This window comes from Schistocerca serialis, chromosome 8 (genome assembly GCF_023864345.2).
Source record: "Schistocerca serialis cubense isolate TAMUIC-IGC-003099 chromosome 8, iqSchSeri2.2, whole genome shotgun sequence".
In the NCBI taxonomy this organism is placed as follows: Eukaryota; Metazoa; Arthropoda; class Insecta; order Orthoptera; family Acrididae; genus Schistocerca; species Schistocerca serialis.
This window is the reverse complement of record NC_064645.1, coordinates 71,356,088-71,379,391: the sequence shown is the minus strand read 5'-3', so window position 1 is coordinate 71,379,391 and position 23,304 is coordinate 71,356,088. Positions and strand designations below refer to the sequence as shown.

The window sequence follows — 23,304 nt, the reverse complement described above, 5'->3', positions numbered from 1 at the left end:
CAGGATACTGTGGTGTGATAGTGCAATTCAACTTATGGGGTGTAACGTGAACTAGCGAATGGCTATTCCATGACATTTGAATGGAAAGAAAAATAATTTGCTCACTACACAAGTCCTGTTCGTACCACAATGACTTTCTTCGATTTTAAATTAAGAATCAGCTGTATAAAGGTGAGAAGTATTTGTAGGATGTGGAGAAGGTTTGGCTGGCCACTGGCTCACGTGGTAAGATCTCGACTCTAGTCCACAACAACACAAAAACTTTAAGGATTTGTTAAATATCGAAATCATTGTTCCACCGACGGTGTATACCTTTCATAAAAAGTATGCAAGTGATAAGATACACTTTTTGTTCCATAGATACATAATGCAGTGGTATAAACTTATAAGACATTACAATGTATACAAAACTACACTTAAGTGCGGTATATGCATAGTAAATAAAAAATCGGACACTATATCTTAAGTTGCACTTGAGTGCGGCTTTTCCAGATTAAATAAAAATGATTAGGCATGCCATCAGCAGCAGTTAGAGGAGACTACTCATACATATTTATCTGTAGAAGTAAAATACCTTTAGACTACGGCTCTTCAAATAAATTAACAAATTACATTTATTCATAAGAAAATAAAATCAGTCCCCCAATTTAGTTAACAAATTTTCAGAATTTGTAACACAGTTCTTAAATTATGTTTGCTGTGAGACAAACAGAACTGGCAGGCAGATTTGGATGTGAGGTGCACTATATTTTACTGGGTAATGAATAGGCTGTTATCGACGAGAAGGAACGCTAGCTTCCGATGGCTTTTAGCGTTTCAGTGGTGGCATGCAGTCGGCGAGGGAGGTGTGTTGGGGCGGCGGCCAGGGTTGCGTGTCCTGCACTGACGTCACGGCTCACGGCGCTCACCAACAATCTGACGCCTCTAGCCCCTTTGGCAGGACATCTCCCTTTTCCAGTTGGACAACGTAAATCTGTTTTTCCAGTTCGAAGTGTCTCGTCAAGGCGGTCTCTTTGCGTCTTCCAGAGCTATGTACCTGGGCGTCGCTATACATTCGATTGGCCGGTTCATATTCTCTTTCTGGTTAATCACCTTATAGTTCACTGTCATTGTTAAATTTCTTTATTCCACGCATAGTTTCCAAATTCTCATGGTGAGAAGAGACTACAACACGCATACCTTTATTTTTTCGTTGGTCATAAGAGTCGCCACCTAAGAATAGATAATCTGTATCCCGTCCATTTATCGTCTACATCTCCTCTGCTAAAATTCACCTTCCTCATCAGCTTGTTATTTCCCACGCTCCTGTCGATAACACAGAACACGCAGATGCTAACAGGCATTCGCAGTAAGTATTATCCCCCTTAGCAGATTCCATATCGTCATTTAGACGTGTACATCTGCTTGATTAAGGGTCTGGCACAAAGTTCATCGAACCACCTTTAAGCTATATCTCTACCATTCCACTACCAAACAGTGCGCTGAATAAACGAATACTAAAACCTTTCTCTAGGAGTTCGGATTCTTCTTATTTTATTTTGATGGTAATTTCTCCCTATGTAAGTGAGCGCCAACCAAATATTTTCTCCCTCGCAGGAGACAGATGGTGACTGATATTTCAAACAAGGCCCTCCCTCAAAGAAAAGCGCCTTTGTTGTAGTGACGGTCATCCCAATTCTTGAAACTTCCTGGCAGATTAAAACAGTGTGCCCGACCGAGACTCGAACTCGGGACCTTTGCCTTTCGCGGGCAAGTGCTCTACCATCTGAGCTACCCAAGCACGACTCACGCACGGCCCTCACAGCTTTACATCTGCCAGTATCTCGTCTCCTACCTTCCAAACTTTACAGAAGCTCTCCTGCGAAACTTGCAGAACTAGCACTCCTGAAGGAAAGGATACTGCGGAGACATGGCTTAGCCACAGCCTGGGGTATGTTTCCAGAATGAGATTTTCACTCTGCAGCTGAGTGTGCGCTGATATAAAACTTCCTGGCAGATTAAACCTGTGTGACCGACCGAGACACGAACTTGGGACCTTTGCCTTTCGCGGGCACACTCCGCTGCAGAGTGAAAATCTCATTCTGGAAACATCCCCCAGGCTGTGGGTAAGCCATGTCTCCGCGGTATCCTTTCTTTCAGGAGTCCTAGTTCTGCAAGGTTCGCAGGAGAGCTTCTGTAAAGTTTGGAAGGTAGGAGACGTGATACTGGCAGAAGTAAAGCTGTGAGGACCGGGCGTGAGTCGTGCTTGGGTAGCTCAGATGGTAGAGCACTTGCCCGCGAAAGGCAAAAGTCCCGTGTTCGAGTCTCGGTCGGGCACACTGTTTTAATCTCACTGAAAATGTATGTTCCCGTTATATTGGACACGTTTGAGGACATTAAATCTTTGCAGAATACTTCTGCTTCTTGTACTAATATCATGGAATGAGTTTCGGTTCGAAAACAGATATTTCCTCTATGAGAAGTTTCGCCAAGAAATGTATGTATTTGGAAACAGTATCCGGCATCTCCACTTCCCTAATCAGGCTTGTTTAGTACATTGGTCAGTTCTTCATATTACACGCTTCTAGAATCGGAAAATCTTACTTTACACGACAAAACTTATCCTGTATTACATTATGGCATAAAAGTAACCGGAGTATGCTACCTTTTCTATTTTTGCGTTAAGTATGTCCGACAGCACACTTATGCGACGTGAAGATTTTTTGAAACGCTTCAGATCATGTGTGGTACGTTCCTCTAATCTGGATTTATTACCAACTGCTATCCCAAGAATCTTCCATTTTCAACTTTCTCCAATTGCATGTTATACTATTTGGGACATAAATTAGGTGAAAATCTCTTTCAGTTGTGAATTTCGAATTTATTGGCGTATTTCATCTTAGACGTGATAAATAATAACACGAAACTTTCAAAACTTTCGCCATGGTACAGCCCCTAATATCTAAACTCACCATAGCGTTAACAGAACAGTGTCGTTGACCTTTAACAGGATCTTGGCGCTTGTAGTATTTTGGGAATATAAAAGTTTATTAGTGTTGAACTTCGTGCGATAAGGAGCGAAATAGTTTAACACATTTGCCTGTAATCTTCTAACAATTCGTATTTTTAAATAACATGTACCATCCTGCAACAGGTTAGAAATAGAAGTGAAAGCTCTACAGAATGGACCTGTGAAAGATTTGATAAAGTTCCCAAAAAGATATTTCACACTTGGTTAAGATGGAAATGAAATACTGTTTTAGCATTCGAGTGGATAAGTGCATATGGAGGATGCTCATTGTGTGATAAAAGAGGTGGGAAAGGATTCCTTCTGGGTAGAAACATTTACATTGGGAATACATTTGTCAGTTCTCACGGACTGCGACAGTGCTGGCAGAGCAAAGACAGGCGCATGCGGAGTGAGACACGAGTTTCATTTCAGCGTCCGCCGCGGCCGACACGGCCGACCACTTGTGGGCCAGCCAGTCTGCCGTGTCAGCAGCGGGAACGCCGCTCCAGGGTCCTCAGGACGAAACAGAAAGTGCACTGCAGAGCAGCTATCGCACCTACAGCAAAAGGCCGCCTGCGTCACGACTAGCAAAAATAGTCCCTTTTGGCAGCGCTCGCGGGTCTGTTGTGACCTCAACACTGACCTAAATAACACTAGAACTCATTACCGGACTGGTTTCATGGCTGGGAATGATTGATACACGCGTCAGAACAAGTCCTAATACTGCAATTTTGTCATACATACATGGCTGGGGACTGTGGCTGTTGTATAAAATAAACTGTTGTTGGCGGTAACTCGTAACACTTTTTTGTGATTTAAGCCCTTTTTAAAACTGCAATACGTTTCTCTTTCCTTCATCTGTATTCTCACACACTGGTCCATTCCTAATAGCCCTCACAGCTCCAAACTAGCTGCGGTGACCTAATAAAAGAATAATCGGAGGTTGTTCACAAAACTGAAATTTCACAAGTGATTTACATGAACTGCCGCTACGTTACAAAGGAGAAAGTCATGAACTGTGTCACTTTGAATGTTTGATAAGATAATCGGTTTCGACCTATGTTAAGGCCTGAGACCAAACGTCTGACGAAAGATGAGAAAGTCGTACAATAGTAGAGAGCTGATTGTAACGGGACACAAAAAAAAAAAAAAAAAACGAACAGTGATGCCATGGTAATAAAAAATAAATCATGAAACAATTCTTTCGTAGTTACTGCAAAGTGCAGTGAATTAGCGGATTAAGATTCATTTAAAAGTATGCAAGATTTGGGAATGGAAATATGAGAACATTTATGTACATTAACACTTGGCTGATATAATACTATAGAGCGCTAAAATATATTGAGGAAGTAATTGATGTGAGGTACAATCTACAACAAAAATCAACAAACACAGAAGACTTCCATGTGTCAGTAAATTCCACTAAACAAAATTTTCATGACACACACGAGTTCCAAATTCGCCGGAATGATAGTGAATATAAGCGCTGTTGCTCATCTATATACGTATTTCCGTCCACTGTTTTGGAGGCCAATGACAGTATTAAAAAGGTGATGTAGATGATATCGAGCATTAGCTGATCACAATAAAAACTTTATTACCTTTCTGGAGAAGTTCCGTTACTGCTTTCTACACCTGTGCTCCAACGGAAATCTGCTGCAGCCGTTAGCAGAAATATCTGGGATATGTGTCAAATGTTTCTCTTTTACACTTTAAAGTTCTTTTGAGTAAGAGCTCAGTAGAAAAGAAATAGTAGCTCCAACTTAATGAAAAGAATAATCTAGTTGAAACATCCTAGTTTTCATTTTCTACAACTATGGGATAGAACGGGAAGTCTGAATCAGAAAAATGGGATGATAATTTCAGTCATGCACTGCCGTACTACAACTCCACGTTACTGCGTGTAGAAAGTCAACAATACTGAAGGAGTCTACCATAAATAAAAATACCCAGGTTCGAGTCGCGACCAAGAACAATTTCAACGCCTTACATAAAACACAGCATGAACTACAGCAACAGAAAAAGCATCACTCTTTGGTCACGGCTGTTACTTACGAGACTGCTGATGTTAATCCTTTTTCCATTTTCTTGTATTGTGTTCTTAAAGACATCGATTTTCATATTAACGATTAACTGCTGTCACTGACTCATGTAAAATTTATTCACCAGCCGGGTTGCCCATCTTGGGAAGATGTAGTTCCAATGTTTATTACAAACTAGAATATATTTCTCTCTTCCGTTGCAAACATGCGAGTGCATTCACCATTAGTAATAGAACCTATACATACTCAAAACTTGGAATAGGGATGACGTGGGGAAGAAATATTCATAGCTGACTGTAGAAATTAATATCCTACGAGATCAGTTTTGTATGACTGTTTCAGACATAATTCAAAGATACCCGGACGAAGGCAGAAAATTATGATCTCATGCCCTACAAATGTGTGACATGTACTATAAAGCTTAATACATGTGTTCAGTTAAAAAGTTACAAAATATTGTCAATCATTATTTCAGATCCCTATATTTGGGGTGTACATTGCATAAATCTGCCACGACAGATCTGGTTGCTACCACACATATATATTTATTACACAACTCTCATTTCAGTCTGCACACACTTCAGTCAACATTATCAACACTAGAAATGATAGAAATGTGATAGCTGTACGCGCTACTGACATCAGGTTGCCAAGAAGAGGAACGACCAGACAAAGTAAGGACTGAACATCAGTCATATCAAGACTTAAATTAACACTTCTCAGGCAGTATAACTTTACAAATTAGGTTAACAGAACCTGACTTCAAAACTGTAACTGATAACCGATCATCTATGTTGAATATTTAGTGAGATTAAAGAAAAAAGCTTATACTGTTCATGCAAATATTTGTTCTCTACCTTCGAAAAGGTCATTCATGGATACATGAAGGATGAAAACTTAAATTTGCGACAAATGTCATTTTCTTTTAAAAATATGCAATTTTTGAGTGCCACTGGTTACTATTCTTGAAATAATTAAAGTCGATTTCAATAAGAGAAGCAAGGTAATATATCAGGAATTGAAGTTACGTAACAATATTTTCAAAAGTTGCAAACAAACAGTCCTTAAAACAGTCAGGCCAAATATGTTTATAGAATGTCTTTGACTAAAATATAATAAAGAATTCAACTTTACCGAAAAAAGGTGTTCATTAAGTCGGAGCAAGAAACAATTAAAGCTCCTGGCTATGAAATCAGTACACAACAGGCAATGTGGTCTGGACGAATAGACACGAAATTACTTAGGGTTGATATGATACGTTGCTCACCACAATCCATTTCTAAGCAATCGTTGGGAACACGCCCCAGGGTACAAACATAGAATTGTAGCGTTATGAGCAGAGAAGTAATTTTTAAGTAAAAGAAGTAAAACCGTAAATCATCAGATTACACGCTAGCAGCGTATACAAAATATTTATGAAAAGCCGCTAAAAGTTAATAAGATAACTGGCAAAAGTAACTACCCCCACTTACACCTGATAGTGAAGAAGTTCAGCGGCCAACCGACATGCAGCTTTTACGGTAAATGCTTTAACCGTGGAGTGGGTCGGAAAACATGGGTGAAAGAATGACACCAACAGACGTCTGATGAACGTCATCTACGTAAATACAAACTTATCTTGGAAGTACAACTAGCCAAAATACATGGAACAAGATTTGCCACGGTAAGGCGAATAAACTGGTGAGCACCGTGGCCTCCAAATAACTAAAGAAACGACTTCGCTGTTTAGTGCACAACGAATTAGAAAAAATAAAAATACTTTTAACGTCGCGATAATAACGCATTAAACATTAAAGCAATTTACAAAAGACCAGTAATTAAAATAATGGTTCAAATGGCTCTGAGTACTATGGGACTTAACTTCTAAGGTCATCAGTCCCCTACAACTTAGAACTACTTAAACCTAACCAACCCAAGGACATCACACACACCCATGCCCGAGGCAGTATTCGAACCAGCGACCGTAGCGGTCGCGCCGTTCCAGACTGTAGCGCCTAGAACCTCTCGGCCACACTGGCCGGCAGTGATTTAAAACAGCACGTCAAATTACATCTCTGTGAGAACTACCAAATAGAAGCTATTATGCTTTGATATTAGCGACACGCTCCTCAAAAAGCCTGGCCAGACACAGGAACAGGGAACGGCAATAACAGAAGGCTGAACCGAATCCGATATAGTAACAGAGGGGCACAAGCACGCTCAGGAAGCGAACCCGTCACAATTATCACGCTCGCAGCGGGGAGCAAGATCAGTCTTCACGAATTACGCGTGCTGTCTGCACCGAGGCAGCGGACCAAGGGTAGCTCACTGAGTAAACAGAGACGCTGTACGATGACAAACAATGGAAAATCTTGGCGACGCCAGGAGATGTGTGATGATGAAACTTAGGAAAGTTTTAGAACCCGTACTGGCTTCTTTGCATGGCTGTAACAGTACTGTGGTTTCACTTTAGGTGACTTTGTAAATTTCCAACTGCGAGAAAAACAAAATATATCTGCCTGCTATGAAACAACGGCACGTAGCATTCAACCAGAAGTACAACAGTCCAATGAACCACAACTAGAATTACAGACAGAGTAATCGCAATGACAACAGACAAAATTATAGTTACATACAGCACCAACACTGTGCGTCAAACGATGCAGAGAGTCGCTTCCATCCTACACAATCTGGTAATGAACAAAAAACACCAACGGTACAGATAATTGAAAAAAAGAAACAGTATGATCACAGAAGAAACAATAATGACATACTAGAAACTCAGCATTCTGCATATGTGCACGAAAAATGTCATCTACAGATTATATGAACGAAGTAACATAATGTATTATCACCTTGGAAGACATAACAGATAATTTATTGCAGAAAATGGAACCGCTATAATAGAATGTATACCATCCGATTATCAACATACAAGTTGTCTCACATAATTTCACTGCAGTAATTGACTCTGGATCTTCAGTTACAATGATTAGTGATGCAGCATTTAATAAATGCAATACATATCATTCCTGCCATACAATCGCATTACAAAAGACTAAAGTTAGGACAGCAGTTTTTGGAAATGAAGTAGATGTAAAACTACAAACACACACCAAAAATTTACAATTCATGGCCACCCATTTTATACAAATTTTCAAATCATCTCAGTTTGAACAACTGAAATTATGCTAGATATGGATTTCTTGACAGAACATAAAGCGATTTTGGACCTTAGGGACTCTTATATTCTACTACGCACCGATAACGAGCTAGTTGCATTACAGTTACAGCAGAGCAATTCAGTAGAGGCAAAGGAAGTTATTAGAGTAGAGCTTGTTTTCCATACACAAAGTATACACGATGGTACACTGGTGTTCCAAATTAAAGCAACAAACGGAAATTTTTCAAGGTAGCGTTTATTTTGCCACAAAACAGCATAAACAGGTGATAGTAAAGTAGAAACAATGTAATGAACACAGAAGGTAAACAACTGCAACATGCATAACGTTAGACAAAAGTGTTCTTTGTTTTTTCCAACTTAAGGGATTTGCACACACATTCCTGTACTGGTAAATGCGTTCAGTGTGGTGTGTGACCACCTTTGGCAGCAGAACAGGTCTGGCGACGACGGAGCATGATGTGAATGACGTCATCAGTCTCAAGTTGAGGCAATTACGCCCCTTCTTCCAGCATAGCTGCTCGCATTCTTGGAGAGTGGTTGATGGATGCTGACTTGATGCAAGCTGTCTCCCTCGTGCATCCCAGAAATGCTCAATGGGATTCAAACTGGGAGTGCGAGCTGGCCATCCATGCAGTTTCTTCTGTTTCCAAGGAAACATCAACTATGCGTGCTCCATGAGGTCGAGCATTGCTGTCCAGTAAGTACGAAATATGGGTCCACAGCATCTCGCCACAACCGCTAATGAGGCCCCAAGATCTCGTCACGACACCTAACTACAGTTAAAGCTTGACGATTCACCGGTACAATTTCGTGAAGAGGGGTTGGAGTTGTCAACTTCATCCCCGCCCACAGCATTAGGCATTCTACACACAATCTTATTCCACGTTTCCTACAGATGTGAATCCATCGATAATTACTCTCCGGACGAAATAGGGACTCATCTGTGAAAACAACATTGGCTTATCGTTCGATTGTCCTGGCTGCATGTTCATGACTCCACTCTAGACGTTCTCTTGTATGAAAACTCGTCAGAGGTAGACATAAAAGACACACAAAAGACAACTCTGCTAAAGTCCTCTGCACATCTTTTGCCTCGATACAACACGTCAAGTGAATACAGCGAGCTCAGATGCCAGTTGCTGTGCATACTGGGGTGGTGCTGTCGTGCTCTTACAGACAAATAACGGTCCTCTCTTTCTGATGTCACACGTGATCGGCCCTCCCCTTGCATTCGGGATACACCTTCGGTCTCTATAGACTGTTGCCATAATCGATAAACAACAGAACGATTTACATTAAGCCATAGGGGTACATCCGTTTGTGACAGTCCTGCTTCCTTTCTTTTTATGACCCTCCACCGCAGAGAGTCTGTTAAGCGTCTTCTCTGTGCCGTACTGCACCGTCTGTAACTTTGTACACAGCGATTGTGGATGTGCGCCTACCCGGCAAACACTATCATGCTTCGTAGATGCCCTGACGTCATCACCTTGCCATAGTTAACCGTTGACCTGAATACCATCTTCCGTGCAGAACACGATCGTAGCGACATCTGTTTGAAAGATTGTATCATTATATCGTGAATTAGACACAGGATGGTGAAATAGAGGGTTGTTGCTTTAATTCTGGACACCAGTCCATCTTTTTCACTGAGATATCCTTTGTTACCGACAGTGCAAATGAAGAATCTAATTTCATTGTTTGACAGACAATCCAAGATAATGTAGACAGTTGTGAAACAGCAACAGACGGAGACAGACAACAGTTACTAGAAGTTTCACAATTACATTCACATGTCCTTGACAATATACCGCAACTATGTGAAGATTATGTAAGAATTCACAATAAAATCTCATAAGACTTTTGTTTCAAAGCATTACTCAGTACCTCTTATTTATAGAGACAGTGTGGAACAAGAATTACAACCTATGCTCGCAAAAGGCATTACTGAACCAGTAGCAAGTCCGTATAACCCAAAAAAGACGGATCGTCAAGGTTTCTGTTAGATTCTGTACAGATTAGTTACAGAAACACGTAGACCGAAACAGATGGAGTACAAACACTTTACGAATTGCTACAAAAGTTTCATGAAGTAACAGTACTTTCGGCTTTACATTTAAAATCTTGATTTTGGCAAACAGAACTTCACCACAATATTTGTAAACACACTGCCTTCTCGTGCCTCAATAATCGTAATCAATTCTGAAACTAATCTTTTGGCCTTACCATATCATCATTAGCGTTTTAATCTGCCAGGAAGTTTCATATCGGCTCACACTCCACCGCAGAGTGAAAATTTCATTCTGGAAACATCCCCCAGGTTATGGCTAAGCCATGTCTCCGCAATACTCGTATCCCTCCTTCCAGGAGTGCTAGTTCTGCAAGGCTCGCAGGACAGCTTCTGTGAAGTTTGGAAGGTAGGAGACGAGGTACTGGCAGAAGTAAAGGTGTGAGGACGGGGCGTGAATAGTGCTTGGGTAGCTCAATTAGGTTAAATATTTCTTTAACAAACTGCTTTTAAATTGTCAGATATATTATTACTTGTACGGAATTTATGTTACAGCACTCATTAGTACTGACGAAGGGCAACACTGAAATCAAATACTTTCTCTCACAAATGTTAGACAAGTAATAAATAAACACGAAAAATACAGTGAAAATTACGTAGTCTTTAATGAAAGATCTGAAGTTCCGTAATATGAATGACTCATTCAACAATGGCTCGAAACTACGAGCGATTGTAATGAAACTAAATAAAAATGTTACCTTCATAACCCTTTGAAATTCGGTTTCGCAGGACGGAGCGGATCAGGTTGTGGAATGGGGCCAAGGGCGAATTACTGTTGGTTATACAAGAACACGCACAACTTCATTGCTCAAATCAATGCACACTTTTCTCTTTAAAACAACAAAGATCAATTCACAGCCGAGGGCCCAAGTAATTTCTCCAGAAATTTCGGCTAAAGGCCACATTAAGAGGAATTCAAATTAATTGTTCCGCTCAAAGCACAATAAATATTTTTACACAGTAAAACAGAGGCTTTAAGGATAAGCTTTTACACAGTACAACAGAAAAAAACATCTTAAGAAAACTTGAAGTACCTTGTCGGCTGAAGGCCCAAATAAATAATTACTCAAAAATAATTAAAGACAATCTTAAGATAAACATTTACAGAACACGGGTAAGGGCCGTTTCGAGAATCGAAGATAATTAAAGAGAAACCTTCGGACAAAGATATACATATTAATGCCACAGATTCATAAACAAACGTGGCTGGAAGCCTAAATACAGAGCAACAAGAATTTTAAGTAAAACACCGCTGAAGGCCTAAGCTTATAATAGTTCTCATGAAGATCGGCTGAAGACCATATACTAAACATAAAACAGATTAATAGACGGCTGAAGGCCTGGCACAGTACCTGCGACCAATTAAAATGAAAATTACAAGCAAAAAACGATGGTGCTCAGGAGTGTTCCAAGGATGGGAATGGGGAGGAAACCGTAATCACAGTTTAGGTGAGACTGACAGCCAAGCGTAACACTAAACAGTCGGGTGGCAACACGACCTACGGACGGCTGAAGAACCAACCAACACCCTAGTCAATTTCCTTCCACCCGATACAGTCGCTGCTCCATTTCAACCTACCGACTGACTACTCCAGAACACAGACAGCATTCATCGACTCAATGGAAATCACAGAAGCTACACACGGTTCGACGTAAACACACTTGCACAAGAACTCGAACAATTGTAAAAGCAGTATGGAACAACAAGGGCGAATCAATTCGATGCACAGAGAGTTTCCACAAGCGGTGGGCGACCAAATGCACGGTCGTTCGGTGAGACGACAGACCGAACGACCGACCTATGTCATTCTCACTGATGTTACGTGTGTGGGCAACGGTCGGGCGAGTCTTGGCTGTCCGAAGCTGACTGCACCTCTAACCCGACTCAACTCGATGTCAGTTCGGAATCAGGAGACACGGCGACCTCGGCACACTGGCTCTGACCTAACCATGCAGAGAGAACACTTTCCCATTGAGCACCTGACATCTCCGCACAAGGAAGGAACCGACCCACGTCCGACAAGATGACCAAGTGACGAGGCCTAGGAACGGTCAAAAGACCAAATACACGTCGCCCGATGAGACGACCAATCGAACGACCAACCAACGGTCGTCAAGCTCCAATCTCCTTCCGTCATATGTGTCGCCAGCGGTGCGCAAGTACTGGATGTCCGCACCGCACTGGAGCTCCGTGGCCGACTTCACTGCTGCTGCGTCCCGACTGAGCTCCCAAGTAGTCCTCCAGATATACGACGACACGAAAATACTATCAGTAGCTCCAGAGATGGCACGACAGTGCACTTAATCAATAAGCGCTACTGCTGCCACTCACGGGCAGTCAAGGCAGGAAGTTAGTGACACCAGTAAATGGAATAAGAAAACGAAGCGGCAGTACGGTAAGAGAAGATGACAAACAATAAACGGAATGAACACGAGCAGCGCACGGCTCGCCCTTCATGCGATTTCCTAATCTTATTGCATCTCATTTCATTCTAAATTACTAATCGAACGTATCTCCTCTGTTTCACAATATTCAAACACAAACCATACTACTTGAACACAGATGCAGTCAACTTTACTTCTATATTGCCACGAGTCCTCTGCGCGGCGTCTGTCTACTGCTCTAAAGATAGAATGCAAATAACAAACTCCAACTGACGGCGACCCACTTCTCGCCTCCAGACCTGGTCGGTCAAAGAAATAACGTGTCCACTCCCGCTGCTGGTGCACCCCCCCCCCCCACTTCCCCCCTCCCCACCCCCCATGTCCGAAGGCTGCTTAACCAGATCAACTTGGAAGTCATACATGAGCTGACCGTGCGGCTTCACACACGCCCTCCCCCGGAATCACGGACCGAGCGAGGTGGCGCAGTGGTTAGCACACTGGACTCGCATTCGGGAGGACGACGGTTCAATCCCGTCTCCAGCCATCCTGATTTAGATTTTCCGTGATTTCCCTAATTCATTTCAGGCAAACGCCGGGATGGTTCCTTTGAAAGGGCACGGCCGATTTCCTTCCCAATCCTTCCCTAACCCGAGCTTGCGCTCCGTCTCTAATGACCTCGTTGTCGACGGGACGTTCAACACTAACCACCACCACCACCGCCGGAATCACGGCCTCGAAGGCCATCGCAGCAAAACGTGCCACGCTCCCTTCACGCCAAAGGCAGTGTTCCAGTAAACGTTGCGCGAGCTATCGATCGCGCAGCGGTTCAGATACCAATACTGTATTTCAAGATATAATTGATTTAATTGGAATCATAATGCTCTGCTTATACTTATTTGTAAATTACAGCCACGTTTGCACGACATTTGTAATTATATTATAGGATTGGTGTGAAGCAATGCACTCGTTGGAAGTTAAACACAGTGCTTTGAGAGCGAAACAGTGAAGTTGGTTCCCGCATCTAATATTTGCCGTTATTTTCCCATTCGATGGACTGTATTCGTATTTGCATGTCTCGCGCGTGTGTTTGTTTAACCTTTCCATTTGGATAGCGTAGCGAAATTGACAGTTAAATCAACACTTACACAGACAGACACGAAGCTGGGACGGTGTGTGTGATACACATTTGGTGCCCAGTCTGCAGCAATCAATACACACATCCTTGCATCACACCATGGTGTGGAAAATATTGTGTGCAGCAGCGATATATGCGGCAGATGAGTTTTCATCGGCGGTAGTTGGCACCCAAGAATTCAGCTGCTAACGGGCAAGTATCGAATTACATTTATAGAGACTACCAAATTAAAGTCCTCTACTCCGTTTTTCTGTCTTTCATCCTTATCGTACGAACTGCTACACAAATTTTAAAGCGGTTGTCGCTAATACAATGACTCACGAGGCAGGTTTTCGATATGATTCATATTTTTACCATAGTAATGATGAGTGTGTAGTGTATCTATAGTTATCAGTTCCATATTTAATTCGCGTTCTGACATATCTGACGGCAGTGATGGGAGATGCTAACGAGTCGGCTACCGTGGAGACGGGAAAAGCAACCAAGTAAACAGCCACCATAATTCCAGAAAACAAGAAAGCTTGACCAGATGCCATCTGATACATATCAAAAACTGAAGTCCCCGGCCACGTTATTTTGTGTTTCTGAAAGTATTCTCATGAACTATTGTAGGAATTTTGATACGGTTTTCACTAATAGGTGTACTAATTCGTGGGGGCAGTTTCGTATATACAATTTACTCTGCTACCCCAGACAAGCAGTCTAACCGTCTATAATTTGGGCGAAGCAGGAGAGCGTCACTACTACTATCTAACACCATTTCTGACGACCTAAATGTAACTCTCCGTGGTATGGTAAGCTATTTTGAAAATAGCAGTCCCTCATGCTTTTACTCTGGTAAATTCAATGAAATGAATAATGTTGAATTCTGCGAGCAACAAATTCCTCAATAATGATTCCTTGTCTGACTTTCTACAAACACGAATAAAACGTCTCTCGAGGAAGCACGTTCTACGCAGAGCTTCAAAATGTAAGACAGACTCTGATTGTACGCCGTCAGCTTCCTGCGTAAATAATGAATCACTGGCGGAGTTAGGGAAAAATATTTTCTTCCCTTGCACGGTTTGTGACCATAGGTTCAGGTGCTGTGAAATAATTTTTGTGTGAGCTACGGAGGAGATTAGCAATCAAAAGATTAGTCACTTGTCGATGTCATAAAATGTCCTACAGTATCTGGTTAGTAATAATCATAATGGAGATAGCAAACACTAATGTGTATCACGACCAAGGTAACGGATAGCACGGTCATAATCCAATGCCATAGATGTAGCTCGATGTAGTTCGCACCACTGTGTCTTGGTCATAATAAACTTCTGAGAAAGGGAGAAATCAAATAAATAAGCATTTGATGTAGCGACGACTGGTCTACTTCAAGGCATTTGGATAAATCACATTGAGTGTTCTAGAAAGTAACGAAGACAGGTGTGACAGTGCATGGCTGCGCTTATAAAACCTGTATCTATTTCCCGACATAGTCCTTGTTTTCTCAGTAAATTTCATGCAGCGTTTGTCCAGAAAGTAGAAGTCGTTTCTAAATGTGCTTCCGAAACTACAAAATTTTCTTCGACAGCTGTCTAAAGATAGTTGTTTACAGCTTCCTTCTAACTGGACTCTATTAAAATATCATCGTATCCTTCAGGCTCAATAATTCAAGAAAGTACTATGTTTTGCACCGCTGTCTATTACTGCTTCATAAAGCACCTATTTTAACCAAACAGTCTGATGGAAATTATGTCTGTTTGAATATGCATAGTCTTGTAAACTCTTTCATTCACCAACTTAATATATGTTAGCATAGGAACAATCCAGTGTGTGACAAATATAGTAGATAAGGTAGATGTTCAATTACTCACATCCCGAAGTTTCTCACTGTCATTAGACGTTTTTTAGATACATACGTTATCTAGTAGGGAAATAAATTTTCCTTCCTTTTCACCTTACGCCACTTTATCGTGTTTTCTATTTTTTAAATGTAATTCATTCTGAGAACTCGCATATATTCGGTATATCCTGTTTGAGCAGTAAATAAGAAGAATTTATCTCCAGCCTAGACAACACCATAATCTCGTTACCAATTGAATTCACTTTCGCCTCTGTCGGCGAAGGAACGAGAGCAGAGTATATTGTCCCATCGGCCATGAAGTCGTAAAATGTAGAGCAGAATCCCGGAAAGGGAAAGGTTAGAAAAGGAAATTGTCCATGCTGTTTCAAAAGAAGTATTCCAATATTCACCTTATGTAATCAGATAAAACTTAAATCCGAATGACAGGACAAGGATTTTAGCTGCCGTCGCCCCAGTAGGAGTACGGGCCCTCAGCTCTAAGCCACCCCACTCGACTTTGTTGGTTATAAGCTTCCACTCCCACCATCGCCCTTAATTGTAGGGTGGAACTCCCATGCAGATGAACACTGAAGACTATGAGTTGTGAGCAGTAGCCATCCCACATTCATGTCTCCGTTTTCAGTCAGTCCACGATGTGAGAATGTTTATTGTCATTCAAAACGGAAATACGTAAATAGTCATTTATTTTCGTTATTTTTTGTGTTCCTTAGTTACTTCCATATCGTAGGAGATGTGATTCGCCTAATGCATCTAAATGAAAGGGTGATCATATTGCGCCATATGCCCTTTGCTTTTCTTTACTTGTGAAATATCTTGAGTGGCTCGTTCTGATATCGGGAATCCATGGTCGGTAATGTAAAATACAGTTTTTACAGAGCTATGCGTTTTCAGCATATTCGAAGCATAAAATGAAACGCCGTAGTATAGTAGTTTGCAAAACGTTTATTGGATGCAGAGTCCAATCAAACGCTGTAACACAAATCTCTTGCTTCACTACTATAACATTAAAATTCAGTGTGACGACCTTCAACTTTGTTAGAAATACATCGTGCAATAACGTACCATATTTCCATAAATTCAAGCAAGGCACTCTCTGGAATGTTCGAATACCATGCATCACTCAAAAGGTCTGGTAAAATGCGTGATTCAATAGTCTGATTGTGACAAGTTTTACATTCGTCAGTCAGGCAGACACGTAGCAACTAGGGTGGCTGAACGTTAACACAGCTGGAGGTTGAAGAATTCTGACTCCACATTTAATGAGTATGTACAGAGTGAGGGTCACAACTACCAACCAGAGTCTTACGTCCTTCACTCATCAAACAAAGGCCAAAAACGCAAATTGCTGGAAGCTCTGGAAATTAACAGACATTTAGCTCACAGTGCAGATCTAATCTTACATGACCTGACGCAACTTCCCCTCTCCTAAGCTTCACATAATCCTCTCTGTTTTTCATTACTTCCCACATATCCTGGAAACACATATTGCCACATTTTCTTGTGTTAATTCAGTTCTTTTATTTTATTAAAATTTTCTATGTAATCCATATTCATTGTAGCTACAACCGTTGAGTCTTTCTTTTAATAGGCATTTGTATTACTTTCCATGTTTAATACCTCTAGAAACTTACTCATCAAGCAATGTCTTTTAATTCACTTGGTTCATCTATTTGCAACAAACTGTTACATAGGAACAGTTTTAAGTATAATATTAATGTTTTAACCTGTATGCTCCTTTTATATTTCTTTGTTGTTCAGCTTTTTACTTTTCAAAATGCAGTAAGACCGCTCTCTCAAAGATAGCATTTACTGTATGTTCCCTCGGAGTCCTTAATTTTCCTGCATTTACTCATTTCTATCTTATTGATAGTCCTATACATTCAGTAATTACATTGAAAATTATTTCTTTCAATTGCTTTGTGTATAACTCTCCATGTTTTATACCTCCTTAATAGCCTTATCAAGTACTCATTTTAATATATTTGATTGCTTTTGTTTATTAATATAAACTGTCATGCAGGTTTTCTGATCTAGTTTTTTTTTTAAGTCTTTTTTCCTATTTATTCCCTTTGTATTTATTTACTGCTCAACGTTTTACTTTTTACATTGCATTAAGACCACACTGTCAAAGATGTTGTTTGCTATAGGTTTCTGCGTAACTTCTTCTACGTAATTCTGAAGTGACCTTGTAAATCGAAAATAGGTTAACATAAAAAAACTAATACTGCAGAACAAAAGCAAACCAGCGCTTTTCGTTTATTATAATGTTGTTCTACCAAGAAGCGACGGAAGATTCAGTTATCATAGTCCCAAGAATTCTAACCCAAATGTTGACTCAGAATCTCACCCAATAGCATCTCAAACAGGTAGAGCATGGCATTCTAACAACACAGTGCTCCCTGTAGTAATTTTATTTAACATTTCCGGCTACAGGTTCCTTATATCAAAACGATCAACACTTTATCCTATCTCCCAAATTTTTAGAACGTCCTTCTGTTATGGCCTGCACAATAATGTAGATAATGTGTACGTATTAATGTAAACAATAATTGCTAGAAGTTTGCAAGTAGCTGCTCTTGCACTGTTGAGCACCTGATATGGAATCGACATGAACTATCTAGAAATGGAACCACATTTGAAAACTGTTAGACTTAACAATCACCACACTAAACTAAAGTGACTGGAAAACAGAACCCTTCCAGTGAGCAAGATAATAAAGAAATAACCAAATCAATGGAAGTAAGGACTCACTTATCCTATTAGCCACCAAAATTACAACAAACAGAGATATGAAACATAACCAGACCAAATAATAAATTAATTTACCCACACACCCACACACACACAAACACACACACACACACACACACACACACACACACACACACACACAGATACAAACACACACAATTAAAACAAAAACATACGAAACTACGTGCAGACACCATAACACAAACAAAATACAAACACATAGAGCCAGTTGTCGATAGTATCTATAGTAAATACTCAAGTCAACACGTTGAGCACAGTAAAAGTAAGATTTTCCGTTGAAATGTGTTGGAAAAATACCGAATATTGAGCATGTTGCTGGACTCTGACCAACACCTACAGCTCCAGGACGGCACATACGAACTAATAAAATAACAAATAGTTAGGGGACCAAACAGTAATTTAATCTCCCAAAGTCAGGCTCCAATTGTTGTTTCTCACGAAACAACAAGAGACTAATAAAAACTGCAAAAACTTATCCGTAATTATAACGCAGTTATTATATACATTAAACAAACAAGGGTTACAGTCCACTGAAGAAACTTCACAAACAAAAATTTGCAAAAGCTGTACTGCACATTACAAATAGCTTCCAAGTGATTGCATTACACGATCCACGTCTTCAAGGGTCTTTCTTTATTTGGCAGTTATATCAAGTCCAACAGTTAGTTTAGCCACTCGACACTTTAGATTATACCATTTTCGCAGTGGTTAGGTCGTGCTACGTAGTTTCCTTTGAGAGCAATGGAACTTTATTTGAAAATCGTATAAGACTGATATCGGTTTATATCGTACATTCACTCATTTCCTACTAGACCCATTTTTAATCTCATCAATTCTTCTTTAATAACTTCTGTCACTCATTCCTTACCTACACTACTAAGCAGTACTCCTCCACTTATCGTCTATGATTATGTTGTATTTCACATCGATGATTATTGCTCCACGTAACGCTAACCATCGAACGCTGGTCATCTGAAAATGTTGACTGTCTCCTTACGATTCAAACGACACACTTTTTACGTAAAGATGATCGCTCCCTCTCATATAAAGTGAATTATTTTCACCACCGCACTGCCTTTGACTGTGCCAGATTGCCAAGAAAATTGCTGTGATAGATGTGACGCTTTTACATGAGCAGCCTGAGCTACCTACTGCCTCGATTGTTCCTTCAACCCTTTCGTAAAGTTCTCCTCACACATCTCATTCCCAGTAGTGAACTAGCGAAAATAATACCTGCACGACTCTTTTTAATATGATCCAACCGTTGTGATATTTAATTCTTCACATTCAAAGTACAGTATTTTCCTCAACTGTCAACTACTGTTTAGTGTAAACTTCAGCCAATTGCCCGATACTAGATTGAAGACTTTCTCGTTTGTGGCTGCTGTTTCGGGGCTCCCTTCTCGTAGGTGATCTTTCTCAATTCAACTGTCGTGTTGTTTGTTAACAATGGCATATTGCACAATATTGCTGTTTATTCTCTGAAATGTATCGGATCACCACACTCAAAATAGCCGAGTCCACCAAAATTCACTACTAATAACGTGGAGGCTCAACTGACATTATTGCGAAGCATTTATCACTGAAAGAAAATTCCACTGTCATAAATTCCATATTTGTGCAAGAGTAAGATCTGAGGTAGTAAGGCACCTTCGATAAGACCAGATGTTAAGTTAAAAAGCTATTGATATAGTTTGTAATGTACTATCGACTGATCACTGAAAAACAGTATTCAGAAATACAGTAAAACAGAGGAAAATTGTCAGCACTCGTACTTCAGGAAAGAACAGAATACGAAGTTCACAACCTTGCTAGATGACGCTAGAAATAGAAATTTTGTAGATAACGTGAATAAAATGCTGAAATAGGCAAGTGAAACATCTGCCAAATGTAACTGTGAATAATAAGAATAATAAAATCTAGGAATACCGCAATTTCATGTGACGAAGACATTCTAAGTGTTCTGCAGGTGTATACCATCCTTTAGAATACTGTTTTACTTCTGTTTTCTTTTTCTCGATCCACTGGAACTGATGAGCCACTTAGAAACGAATTGGTAGTACGATCAAAAGAAACAAACCAAAACTTCATAAACGTTAGTTAAAGAAGAATAACTATTGGTTGAACTACAAAATCTGTGGAGCTGGAACTGAGGAAATGGGAGCGTTAAATTATCTACTACCTTCTTTCTCTTACTTTCTCAATCCCACTGACACAGTAACAGCGGACATTTACCTCCCACCGTACTTCTTAGCGTTCGTAATCACTGCTGGTGACAACACAATCTCTCATACGTTTTTCATATCGCTCCTATTCAATAAAAATTCCAACCCTCGCCTCTACTTATAACCTAATCAACACGCAATGTCTGAGATCAACAATTCATCTGCCATATACACACAAATTCACCTGCACTACACCCTCGGATTAATTCTGTCACCATAGAAATTCCTACATTATAATTAACAGACACGTTAAGATCTTCCGTCTTGCATATTATCGACACGTCATTCGTATTACATAACTGTGTTTTTGTTATTAAAAAAGGTAATCTGGTCTATTCGTAAAATCTATGGCTGAATAGCGGCATATTGGACCGTAAAAGACAACTATACTTAACAAATCAGTACATCAACCAAGGACGAAGCACGTCATGATTTAGAAGCGAATCAACATCCTATCTTATCAACGATATCCCTCACTTACTGTTGGAAGAGATTTCTTTTACCCATAACTGTGGGAGGGAGCTTTCATTCTGATGTGCTGGCTGTGAGTTTGTTGTTTTCCTGGTTGTTCCAGTGACGTCATCTGGCACTACAAGGCCGGGATCTCTGCTGCCTCTGGCGGGAGCTGCGCTGTTCTGCGTTTGGGTGGCCATGACGGGCGTATCCTCGGGACACCACTGCAGCAGGTAGCCGCTCCACGCCGAGGAAACGCCAGAAACAGTTCGACCCTTCCAACTACCGCACCACAATCAACACCTCCGAACTGACTGACCCAGTTTCAGCTTTCCGCAGATGAATCTCTGCTTGTGTTTGCTTAGCGAATTTTTCGCCAAGCAGGAGGAAAGCAAGTATTAGTAGTGGTACCGTAGTCGTAGCAAAAGGGAGTGTATACTGAGCGAGGTGTCAAGACAGCAGGAGGATGATAATGTACAAAGTTTGAGTGCTCTGTACTGAAATTGTGTAAATACCTACCTTGTAAGGCAATATTATCTTAACTGAATACGTAAGCTGTGAAAAATCAATTAAAATCCAGTCGTATATGTTTACGTATATGTGAGTAAGTGTTTCTCATTGTGTGGCAAGATTACTGCCCAAACAGCGGACACCATCAGTGTTTGTTCTCAACAAACTCAAAAAATAACAGTTTTTCAAATGTACTTCAATGTGCTAATCTTGTAAAAAGTGCTAATTACGATTTTTCAATCAGCTAGCAAGTTAAAAGTGTTAACGCGACAATATGCGCAACTCTCAGCACAAATCAATGAAAGAGATACAGAGAAATTGTTGGACTCAGAGCTTACATCCTCGTGAAAACGATGATGAGATGTCTTTAATCAACTAAAAATCTAATTGCTGTACAAATAAAGCATAGATTACACGTATATAAATATGATGAATGTTACCTGAAGTTAGGTAAAAATTTAAAGCTTCGCTTGTAAGCGACTCTCAAGAGAAGAAGCAAGGATGCTCCAGTGTTTTCTTCCTGATTATGTCGAGATATTTTTATCGTTTGCTGTTTGAAACTGTGAAATTATTTTAGCGCCTCTGGACGTGTCCAGAATTAATTTAATCTGTGTAAAAGAGTTTATAATAAAGTGATTAATACTCTGTTTTATTCATTCTTCGTTTCGGAAACGCCATACCGAGTGTGGGTACACCGAAAGAAAGTTTATCAAAGACGTGTTTGGAGTTTTTTTGCTGCAGATTCTTGTTATTCTCTAATTCTTTGTTCATGTGTAACACAAGCATTTTGTAAGTGTTCCACGGACTAAAGCGACAACAGGGTACCAAAAGCCCACTGTCCACTTCGCAAAGATACACTCACTCTAGGACTAGATGTGTAGAACATACTTTCGTACATCTTTCAAATTAAAATTTAAAAATCTAGGGACTATTCTATTGGAAACAAAATAGCAAGAAATTTCGAATGCGTCATTCTACTCTCGTTAGTGAATATTAAAAATTTTTTGGCTTACTGCCTACAAAAGACATTATGTGAACAAAAGAAATATACTGTTTTATTTATGAACTGCACGACATCCTACTTAAATTTTTCGGTTGAATCAGTTTTGTGATTTTGCAGGAAAATACCGTATGAATTTTCAGCGCATTCTAGAGCGAGAGATGTAGTATTCTTGAAAACGGAAATTTGAGGCATTTTCTATTCTCAAAGGACGAATTTATAGTTCTTAGGTCTTTGTAGACACGTTATCAGCTGTATAGTTTGCTGTTTTTTTTCTGTCTATGTGATTTTCAACTCATAACCATGTTTGGTAAAAGGTGTTGAGTTATGCAAAATTAACAGTAGTGATATACCTTGAACATTAATTAGAACTGAAATACACACTACTGATGTTCCGCAATAATATGTAAACAAATATGGTTAGGCACTTTGCACACGATAGGTCCATGTATGTGCCACCTTCCATCGCTTTATATAAAACGATTATATATGTTTGTATAAAGCTTTTCGGTAGCTTCAGCACACCTGCCGATGGCAGCCTCTTGCCGAAACCGGTAATATGAATGTTTGTGTGCATCTAAGCAATAGTGACGCAATAAAGAGATATTATACATTTGTTTTTTAGCTCGTCTGTTTAGGCTGTCCTCAGCATAGTTAAGACTAAATAGACCATCCACACAATGTCAGCAACAATTTGGAGATGTATGTTTTTCGAAGTACCG

The 23,304-nt window shown here is 40.2% G+C and overlaps 1 protein-coding gene across 1 annotated transcript in view; it reads left to right on the top strand.

Moving 5' to 3' along the window:
- The window catches only part of LOC126416693 (uncharacterized), a 1,289,338-nt gene extending 1,267,158 nt beyond the window's left edge, over nucleotides 1-22,180 (top strand). Inside the window, exon 6 of the mRNA XM_050084495.1 lies at nucleotides 21,194-22,180. Coding sequence (XP_049940452.1) covers nucleotides 21,194-21,309 — 116 coding nt within the window. The 3' untranslated portion in view covers nucleotides 21,310-22,180. The remainder of the gene's footprint in view (nucleotides 1-21,193) is intronic.
- The last annotated feature ends 1,124 nt before the right edge of the window (nucleotides 22,181-23,304 follow it).